Genomic DNA, 9,401 nt, shown 5'->3' on the forward strand with positions numbered 1-9,401 from the left:
TCCCGGCCTTTGTCTCCAAGTCTTCATCAGCTTTCCTACTTGATTATTGTTTTTCAGAGTCTTTATTTTTGTTAACTTTCTCTTTTTAAAATGAAATTTTAAGTATGTTTTTATTGATTTCTACTGATTAGAGAGAGAGAGAGAGAGAGAAACATCAGTGATGAGAGAAAATCAGCGATTGGCTGTGTCTTGCACATCCCCACCTAGGGATGGAGCCCACAACCCAGGCATGTGCTCTAAATGGGAATCCAGCTGTGACCTCCTGGTTCATGAAATCGATGTTCAGCCACTGAGCCACACCAGCTGGGCTTAAAAGAATTTTATTCTTACTGTATTACTGCCTCTACCTTAAAACCCTCCATTGGTTATAAAGTCAGCTCGGAGATCATTAGCATGTGTGTTGTTTGTGTTAACATCCTGGGGTGGCGTGACAGTCCCACAGACTGGGTGGCTCCAACAACAGGGACTGTTCCCAGTCTAGAAACCAGGTTAGTTTCCTCTAATGTCTCTCCTCGACTTGTAGTTGGCTACCTTCGCCCCGTGTCCTTACATGATTGTCTCTTTCTACCTGTCTGTCCTAATCTTATAAGTCATATTGAATCAGGGCCCATCCATATGACTTCTTTTTAAGTTAATTATCTCTTCAGAGGGAGAGTTAGGACTGGTGGTGGTGAATGCAGGGGTCAGGGGTGGGGAGGAGATACAATTTAGCCCATAACACTGCTGTTAGACTAGAAGGTGCTGTGATTTCCCTGTGGTTCCTTCTTTAACCTACGAGGCCCATCAGGTGCTGCTGTGGGTGCCAGCCCCCTTCGAGCCTCTGCTCCTCCCCTCTTGCTGCAGTGAATTAAGCAGCGAGTGAAGCAGTGGGAGAGGAGGTGATGGAAGGGCTGCTCAGAAAGTGGGTGTTGGCATCCTTGCTCCTCTCTCAGCTCCTTGGTGCCGCCTGGCTCATGAATTCCCTGTGAGCCTGAGAGAAGTTTCTGTTTTGCAGAGATGGGACCCCCTCACCATCACCCTGGCCATCGCATGCCACATCCTGGGATCAATGAGCACCCGCCCTGGGGGGGACCCCAGCACCCCGACTTTGGCCCTCCTCCCCATGGCTTCAACGGGCAGCCGCCCCACATGCGGCGACAGGGCCCTCCCCACATCAACCATGATGACCCCAGTCTGGTCCCCAACGTTCCCTACTTCGATCTCCCCGCCGGGCTAATGGCCCCCCTTGTGAAGGTAAGCTCCGTGGTGAGTGCCACACTTAGTGGGACATGCTCGGGCCAGTGCCTCTGCCTCCACGTGAAAAGTTCACAGATGAAACTAATTCCCCGTAGGCTACAAAACTGCTTCCCCAGGCCATTTTCCCCTCATTTCCCACTCCCCAGCGACCTCGACCAAGCCAGTCTGTGGGAATGCACCCGAGTCCGTGAGGCCCGTGTCCCCTGGTCCCTCTGCATCTTTCTGGTGCTATGAGTTTGGTGCCGCTTGGGGCAGTCTGGGTTGGGCATGAGGCACGGGTCCTCTTAGTAATGGTCTTGGAAGCCACCTTGCCCAGGGGTTGACGGCAGAGGGGTTTTTCAGGAAAGGCAACCGCTGAGGTGTGCCTTCATGGAGCCTGGGAATGCATGTGAGGGGTGAGGGGAGCAAGGGGCTGAGACAGGCAGAGGGACCAGCGGATGAGCCAGTTCCTGGGCTGGGCTAAGGCTCCTGATTGTGGGAGGGCCCTCAAGGGAGATAACAGAGCTCTGGGTAGGAAGTCAGGGCACAGGGTGGCACCTGCAGGCAGAGCATCTGGGATTCACAGCGTGTCTGTGAATGAACCAGGGCTCTTTCTGTCTCCTTTCCTAAAGGCCATGTCTTCTGTGGTCATTCTTTTGGAGAAAGAATTCTGTGGCTTTTATCAGCCTCAAAGAGGGTGGGCCTTCCAGCGAGGGCTGGGTGAGCACTCTGATGCCCAGGACAACCCTAACCCAAACCAGGCCCTGTCTCCTGGGTGGGCCTGATGGGGGCCTGATAGCGGCTCCAGCAAGATGTGGTGACAACTGTGTTCTCCACTGCAGCTAGAAGATCACGAGTACAAGCCTTTGGACCCTAAAGACATCCGCCTTCCCCCTCCCATGCCACCCAGTGAGAGGCTGCTGGCGGCCGTGGAGGCCTTTTACAGCCCTCCTTCCCATGACAGGCCAAGGAACAGGTACGGGGCCTGGGGAGACCCAGCAGTGGGGCCAGTGATGGGAGGGGAGTCTATCCCATCTCCCAACCTGTCTTCCCCCAAGTTTGCTTCACAAGACTCTTACCATCCATACCTTCTGCCCAGGATGGTGTGAGGCCCAGGTGAGGAGTGTGGTGTCTCTAAGAGAAATGGCAATTATAGGGTCCATTTCTCTCCTGACTATGGGTGTATGTGTCACACAGTGGCCCTTGATGAAAGACTTCTCTGTTTGGGACTCGTTATCTTGCTGCACATCCAGGCTTTGTCATGGGTCCCTTTCAGGATACCCTCCCCCAAAGGACTTATCACCAGCCCGGCTGACATTGCTTCCTTTTCTGTGCCAGGCACAGGTTCCCATATGAGTCACAGCCCCTGGTTCCCAGTTACAATTACCACAGGCCCTAAGACCCTCAGCTCTGTCTTCCCACTGCAGTTCAGAGGGGCCGAGGCCCGGTGGTGTCAGGTATAAGCCCAGTCCACCTCCCAGCAGGTGTCCCGACCTCAGCCTGCTTCCTCATCTGAGAAAGGGCGTCCTGTGGAAATGACGGCTCCAGTGCTGTGTGTGGTGGCACATGCGCCGCATCCCGAGTGGAGGAGGTGGGGGGGGGGCTTGTGGGTAGGAGGTAGCCTCCTCCCTCCTGATGAGATTTCCCAGTGCCCTTCGGGAAGGAGGCTGTTGTAGTCACGTGTGGTCACATTGCCCGTCTTACAGCGAAGGCTGGGAGCAGAATGGCCTCTACGAGTTCTTCCGAGCAAAAATGCGGGCCCGACGGCGGAAAGGCCAGGAAAAGAGGAACAGGTAAGGGTGTCCCTGCTGACTTGTATGGAGTCATCATGCCTCCCTGGCTAATCTTGTCATGAATTGGCTTAGAGTGAACCAGACACACTGTCCTGTCACACCCTAACATGTAGTATCATGCCCCCAACACATAATGTCATAAAACATACGATATCACCCCCAATCATAGACAAAGTCAGGTCTAGCCTCTGCCTGGCTCTTGGGTCTAGCCCCCTATGTTAAAGGTGCTAGGAGCCCTTCCCACAAGCCTGAGTTTAAACACCAGCACAAGAGAAGTTGGCTTTGGTCTGTATTCACCGAGCTGTTTAGGAAAGTGACACCGTGGTGGGAATGGCATGGGGCCATTTGAAATTGGGTGGGGGTGGCAGGCTCAGCCTGTGGGAGCTGGGAGGTGCCAGCTCCAGCTCACCAGCCTCTCCCTGCAGCGGACCTTCGCGGTCTCGGAGCAGATCCAAAAGCCGAGGGCGCTCCTCCTCTCGCTCCAACTCGAGGTCTTCCAAGTCATCTGGCTCATACTCCAGGTCACGGTCACGCTCCTGCTCCCGTTCCCGCTCCTACTCCCGTTCCCACTCCAGGTAGGCAGGTACCACCTCTCGGGGACTGAGCCTGGGGCTTCAAGGCTGCCCAGCTGACCCGCTGGGCTCTCCCCACAACTCTGCCCCAACAGGAGCCGTAGCCGGTCCCGCTCCTCAAGAAGCCGCTCAAGGTCCCGCTCCCGCTCCAGGTCCAAGTCATACTCCCCAGGCAGGAGACGCCGGTCGCGGTCCAGGAGCCCCACTCCGCCGTAAGATTTCTGTCTTAACTGTCCAGTGCCTGCTGGTAGCGCTGGAACCTCAGGCTTTGCTGTGAATGTTGAAATGTCATTTAGAAGACATGCTCCTGGTGGCCCCTGCTGGCACAGGGCCTCAGGGACACCCAAGCATTAACGCAGTGACAGTGGCACTTCCTTATCTCACGTGGTGGTGGCTGGGCTGTTTCTAACCATTTTAGGGGCTTGGTGTGACCCTTGCTGCACAGTGTGAAGCGGGGCAATCACCTTAGTTCCCGTTATCAGGCTTGTGAAGAGGATGAAGAGTAATAGAGACACAAGTGTGTGTGTGTCCATCCTGCACTGTGACTGTTCTCATATGCCACACCCTGTAATATTCTAAGTTTTCATTCCAATAAATATACCTGCTCATTTTTAAAAGATGTAACCTGTCTTAATTTTAGTTCCTCAGCTGGTCTAGGTTCTAATTCAGCACCTCCTATACCTGACTCCAGGCTTGGGGAAGAGAACAAAGGACATCAGATGCTGGTGAAAATGGGTAAGGTTCCGGGAAGAACAGCTTGCTCTGGGTTTTGAGGTTGGGGATGATGGCGTCAGAGGAAGTCCCAGCTCACCACCCTGTCTGTGAAAGAGGGTGAGCCTGCTGGCATTCTTTACCAGCTGTGTGTTTATACACAGCACTTATGCATGTTTCTCACCTCCCCAAATGCAGTCCTGCTTCACTCTGTGTCAGGATAAAGGCACCAGATTGCAGTTTTTGTAGGTCGTAACCACTCACCCCTCTTTCTTCCTAAGGCTGGAGTGGATCTGGTGGCCTCGGCGTGAAAGAGCAAGGGATCCAGGACCCCATCAAGGGGGGGGACGTGCGGGATAAGTGGGACCAGTACAAGGGTGTGGGTGTGGCCCTGGACGACCCCTACGAGAACTACCGCAGGAACAAGAGCTACTCCTTCATCGCCCGCATGAAGGCCAGGGACGAGTGCAAGTAGGTGTGGTGAGGAGCTATGCCATCCGCTGGCAGCTTGGCAAGTGGGACCTTCCTGGCTTATTGGATGTGGAAGATGGTAGGGACCTCTCAGTTCTCACACAGCCTCTCCATTGTTGGGGAGCTACAGAAGAGGACAGCCATAGCATACCTAGTGACCAGTGCCATGCTCTACTGCGGGAGGCACAGGCCCCACCGGCAAACCAGCTTTCACGTAGAAGAAAGATTCACATGAGGACACCCTGTACTCATTCCCTGGACAGTGAAGCAAGAAACATGAGCCTCACCCCCTGGACAAGAGTCCTTGCCACCTGTAGGAATGGATTTCTCGTCTCTTCCCAGTCAGATGCGAGTCTCCGCTTAAATCAGCAAGCGTGTGGAGGAGGCCTTGGGCGTGCACGCCAGATGCTGGACTAGGGGTCCAGCGGGCCAGCTCTGCAACCTGCACCTCCCACTTACGTCGTGACAAGGCTCAGGCCAGGCGCTAGCACTGCTCACTCTTTAACAAAGGAAAAACAAAACCTTGATTTGCAACATTAAACAGGGTTTTCATTTTTACTCCAAATGGTTTAGTTTTAAAAACATGTTGATCGAAGGTGATCCCCAGTGCGATAATTTGAAACTTGATTCCTCCAAGACATACTGGCCCTTAGTTATTTTAGTTAAGTTGAATTTTTTTTTAAACATTAGCCATTTGCTCTTATTTCCAGAAAGAAAAGGACCTAAGGAGATGGATCTGAGACATCTTCAGGTCACAGAATGGTCCCCGGGGGGATCTGTGCCCTTAATGTCTACTTGTGTTTTTCACTTAAAAGAACCCCAACACCAGCACTTGCGTGCAATAGTCCATTCAGACCCAGTGTGGGGAGGAGCCACAGGCCATGCCTCCTGCTCTGTCACTTCCTTTTCCCACCCACCCCCCTGCAACCACAAGGGGGTGAGGCCTGGAGGGAGCCACGGGGGCCACACTGGGATCAGCTGCACTTAGTATCTTCAGGCAGCGGGGTGTGGTGCCGTTTATTTGTACAGAAACATTTTCAAAAAATTCTTTTCGATAAGACGCAAAATCCTCCAACTTTTCAACCTGATGTGATAAAATATTTGATTTTGTTCTAGGTTTCCTGTAGCTGTGAATTGTTTAAATGTGTCTGATTCAGGATATAAAGCATAAACACGTGCTGTTAACAATTTCTTGTGGGTTTTACTGTTTTGCCTTCAAATAAAGACTTTTTCATAAAGACCTTTTTCTCGGTGTGTGGAGCGCAGAAGTGTGCTCAGGCTCAGAAGGGAGGAGGGGTGTCTGAGTGTGGACTGAGTTGTGGGCTCAGGTCAAAAGCTCTGCCTGGTGTCTCACACCAAGGTCCCCGGGATGGACCCCTGGCCCTGTGTCCTCGTTAGTAAATGGGACAATAATCCCCATCGGCCTCAGCTCGTTAGGAGGCCAGTGCCGGCACAGCGGAGCCATTCCCCGGGGCTCCAGACAAGCTGGCAGCCTCTGTGGCCATGAGTGGTAACGTCACCCGGGTTCCATTTCCACTGGCCTATGGTCTGTCCTTGGGTGCTGGGAGGGGAAAGCACTCAGGTGCATCCTAGGTGCCCCCTGCCCCCTCCCACAGTAAATATCCCCTGGACACTAACGTGTTACTCCTGAAATACTAGACCAGCTTGTTAGAACCACAAGCCAAGCCTTACCTGGTGGTGCTCACAGCTCCTCCTTCACCTCCCTCAGAGCGTCCTCCATGGTCAGTGGGGCAGGTCTGTGGTGCCTGATGTACTGTGGAGCAGAGGACAGACGGACATGTCACCACCACGCCTCAGCCTACCGGGGCTTCGGGTGCTGAAGACAGTGCCCGTCCCCAGCAGTCCCTGGTCACGCTGACAAAAAATGACAGATGCCATGTGATATCGCTGTGGGAACCAAGGAGAGATGAGCCCTGGCTGACAGGAAGGAAGGAGGGCTGGGTGCCCTTCTCAGGACACGGGCCCAGAGCAGGCAGCGAGGAGCCATGGTAGTCTATGGACAGCAACGTGGTCAGATCACCACCCACGTCCAGTCAACTGATGGACGTCCAACAGAGGAACAAAAGGGATCCCACGGTGCAAGCAGCGAAGTTTGGAATGTAGGAGACTGTCAGACAAACAACCTGTTTTCTCTAACAAAACAAAGAGATGGGGCGGGGGGTGGGGGGTAGAGCAGTGGTTCTTAAAGTGGGTCTCCAGTGGGCCACCGTGCCGCCAACAACCCGGGTAGTCACAGACTTTGGGTGCTACACTGCTCAAGGCTGAGAACCACTTTTCCAGATTAGGAGGCTAAATAGACAGAAGGCATCCTGATGCATGGACTGTGTCTGGATCCTGATGAAAAAAATAGGAACGGCCGGGCCAGCATGGCTCAGTGGTTGAGCATCAGCCTATGAACCAGGTCATGGTTCGATTTGGGTCAGGGCATGGCCCGGGTTGTGGGCTTGATCCCTGGTGTGGGGTGTGTGGGAGGCAACCGATCAGTGATTCTCATCATTAATGTTTCTGACTCTGTCTCCCTCTCTCTTCCTCTCTGAAATGAGATAAGTGGAAATCTGAACCCTGGGTTTCAGACAATACAAAGTGAACTGGGTGTTGGTATGATAATGGCACTGTGACTATTTTTAAAAGTCCTTATTTTTTAGAAATACATACTGAAGTATCGGCAGATAAAATTATTTTTAAAATCATACAGAGCAGCCCTGACTGGTTTGGCTCACTGGATAGAGCGTTGGCCTGCGGACTGAAAGGTCCCAGGTTCAATTCCAGTCAAGGGCATGTACCTTGGTTGTGGGCTCATCCCCACTAGGAGATGTGCAGGAGGCGGCTGATGGATGTTTCTCTCTCATTGATGTTTCTAACTATCTCTCTCCTTTCCTCTCTGTAAAAAATCAATAAAATATATTTTTTAAAAAATCATACAGAACAGATCATATAATATTCCATTCCTATAAAAAAGTATACATATATAATATACTTAGTACATTGTAATGTATTTTATATATTGTGTATTATAACATGACATATATTACACATCTAATAGTTCATATTTTACATAAGAAAAATGTACAGAATATATCAAGCTTGTACTAGTTATCTCTGAAATTACAGAGGACTATATAAGTTACATCTCTCTGTAACTGTTTTTATAAAATAACAGACTTTGTGTGGTCAGACAAAAATTAAATGTTTGGAGGGAAAAAGAGGTGAGTGTGTCATCCCTTGAGCTTCAGCCCATGGGACTGAGAAGAGCCATCACCCTGGGTGGTTCAGGAGAAGAGTGTGTGGAGGGACAGCACCCCTCACCAAGGAGGTCACTGTTGGTCAGAGGTCTCTCAGAGCGGGGCAGCTTTGGTGCATGCCAGGCTGGCCGTCAGCGCCTCGGCCCCACACCGGCTCTTGTCATGGACAAAGAGAGAGCAGGTTCCTTCCCATAGGACAGAAGGTGGCTGGGCCCATGGACCCCTGCTGCCCTGGGCTGAGTGCTGTCCCACAGTCAGAGCCCCGCCTTCCCTCCCTCTTCCAGCGGGGGCAGCTGTGTCACCTCTTTGGTTTCCTCCAGGGTGTGGTAGTGGAATGCGTCTTGGTCCAGGGACTGCAGGAGGGACATGTGCAGGTGCCGGCTGGTCTCCATGAACTGCTGCGTCAGGCTCAGTTGCTGCTTAAGCATGTCATTGAGGGCGAACACGGCCGGGCTGTAAGCTGTCAGGGCTGCCACCAGCACCGAGTTACTGAGCAGCCCCTGGGCCCCTGTCCCCCCATCCCCACCCCAGTCCCCTCATCCTGTCAGCGTCAACTGCTTTGGGCCCAGGTGTTCTGCAGGCCCCACTCCTTCTGCTATTCTCCATACTTTCCAGAAGCAATGCCAACTTGGGAAGTAGTGAAGGCCTCGCCTTTTGTCTGTCTCTAATAAATGAACTGCCTTCTCCTGATGTGTGTGAACCTCAGAGCTGCATGTCAAGAATGCTCACCTCTTAGGCAGATTTGGAAGTCTTCACCTCCACATCCAACACACAGAGGTTAGTAAACTGACACCCAAAATGTGCAGTTGCACAATATAAATCTATTTACACTACCCACTATCCACTTAAATATGGGAAAGGGGGTAAATTTGACTTTTGCATTTTTAAACATGTAATTAAAACAAAATTTTTAATAAACAATTAGAATTAAAACTGCAAGTGTTAAAAATGATCATTATTCAAATATATAGTAAGGCTAGAGGCCTAGTGAATGGATTCGTGCACTGGTGGAGGGGCATGGCCTGCGGGAATCAGCCCACTGTAGGAGCGCTGCTCATCCATCCCTGTCAGCCAAGCATTGAGCATCTGCCCCCTGGTGGTCAGTGCGTGTCATAGTGACTGGTCAACTGGTTGTTCTGGTTGTTCCACCATTCGGTTGCTGGACTTTTATATATATACTAGAGGCCTGGTGCACAAAAATTTGTGCACCAGGGGGGAAGGGGGTTCCCTCAGCCTGGCCAGTGCCCTCTCGCAGTCTGGGACCCCTCGGGAGATAATGCCCTGCTGGCTTAGGCCTGCTCCCAGATGGCAGAGGGCAGGCCTAATCCCTAGGTGCGGCCCCTGGTCGGGCTCAGAGCAGGGCCAATTGGGGAGGT

The 9,401-nt window shown here is 52.2% G+C and overlaps 2 protein-coding genes across 5 annotated transcripts in view; one reads left to right on the forward strand and one right to left on the reverse strand.

Moving 5' to 3' along the window:
- CHERP (calcium homeostasis endoplasmic reticulum protein) overlaps positions 1–6,002 on the forward strand; it is a 33,388-nt gene extending 27,386 nt beyond the window's left edge. For 2 of the 3 annotated variants that reach the window (XM_006768442.2, XM_006768443.2), the window contains exons 11-17: positions 995–1,233; positions 2,058–2,191; positions 2,922–3,008; positions 3,434–3,583; positions 3,676–3,792; positions 4,221–4,315; positions 4,573–6,002. In XM_006768442.2, the coding sequence (XP_006768505.1) occupies positions 995–1,233; positions 2,058–2,191; positions 2,922–3,008; positions 3,434–3,583; positions 3,676–3,792; positions 4,221–4,315; positions 4,573–4,766 (1,016 nt within the window). In that variant the 3' untranslated portion in view covers positions 4,767–6,002. The remainder of the gene's footprint in view (positions 1–994; positions 1,234–2,057; positions 2,192–2,921; positions 3,009–3,433; positions 3,584–3,675; positions 3,793–4,220; positions 4,316–4,572) is intronic. The other variant, XM_015567009.1, reaches the window with a different exon arrangement.
- LOC102751728 (chromosome unknown open reading frame, human C19orf44) overlaps positions 3,770–9,401 on the reverse strand; it is a 21,616-nt gene continuing 15,984 nt past the window's right edge. The window contains exons 7-9 of one of the 2 annotated variants that reach the window (XM_006768441.2): positions 8,328–8,494; positions 6,455–6,536; positions 3,770–3,851 (exon numbers count right to left, since the gene is read on the reverse strand). In XM_006768441.2, the coding sequence (XP_006768504.1) occupies positions 6,465–6,536; positions 8,328–8,494 (239 nt within the window). In that variant the 3' untranslated portion in view covers positions 3,770–3,851; positions 6,455–6,464. Of the gene's footprint in view, positions 3,852–6,102; positions 6,537–8,327; positions 8,495–9,401 lie in introns of those variants that run through there. The other variant, XM_015567010.1, reaches the window with a different exon arrangement.

This window comes from Myotis davidii, unplaced genomic scaffold, assembly GCF_000327345.1.
Source record: "Myotis davidii unplaced genomic scaffold, ASM32734v1 scaffold1203, whole genome shotgun sequence".
Lineage (NCBI taxonomy): Eukaryota > Metazoa > Chordata > Mammalia > Chiroptera > Vespertilionidae > Myotis > Myotis davidii.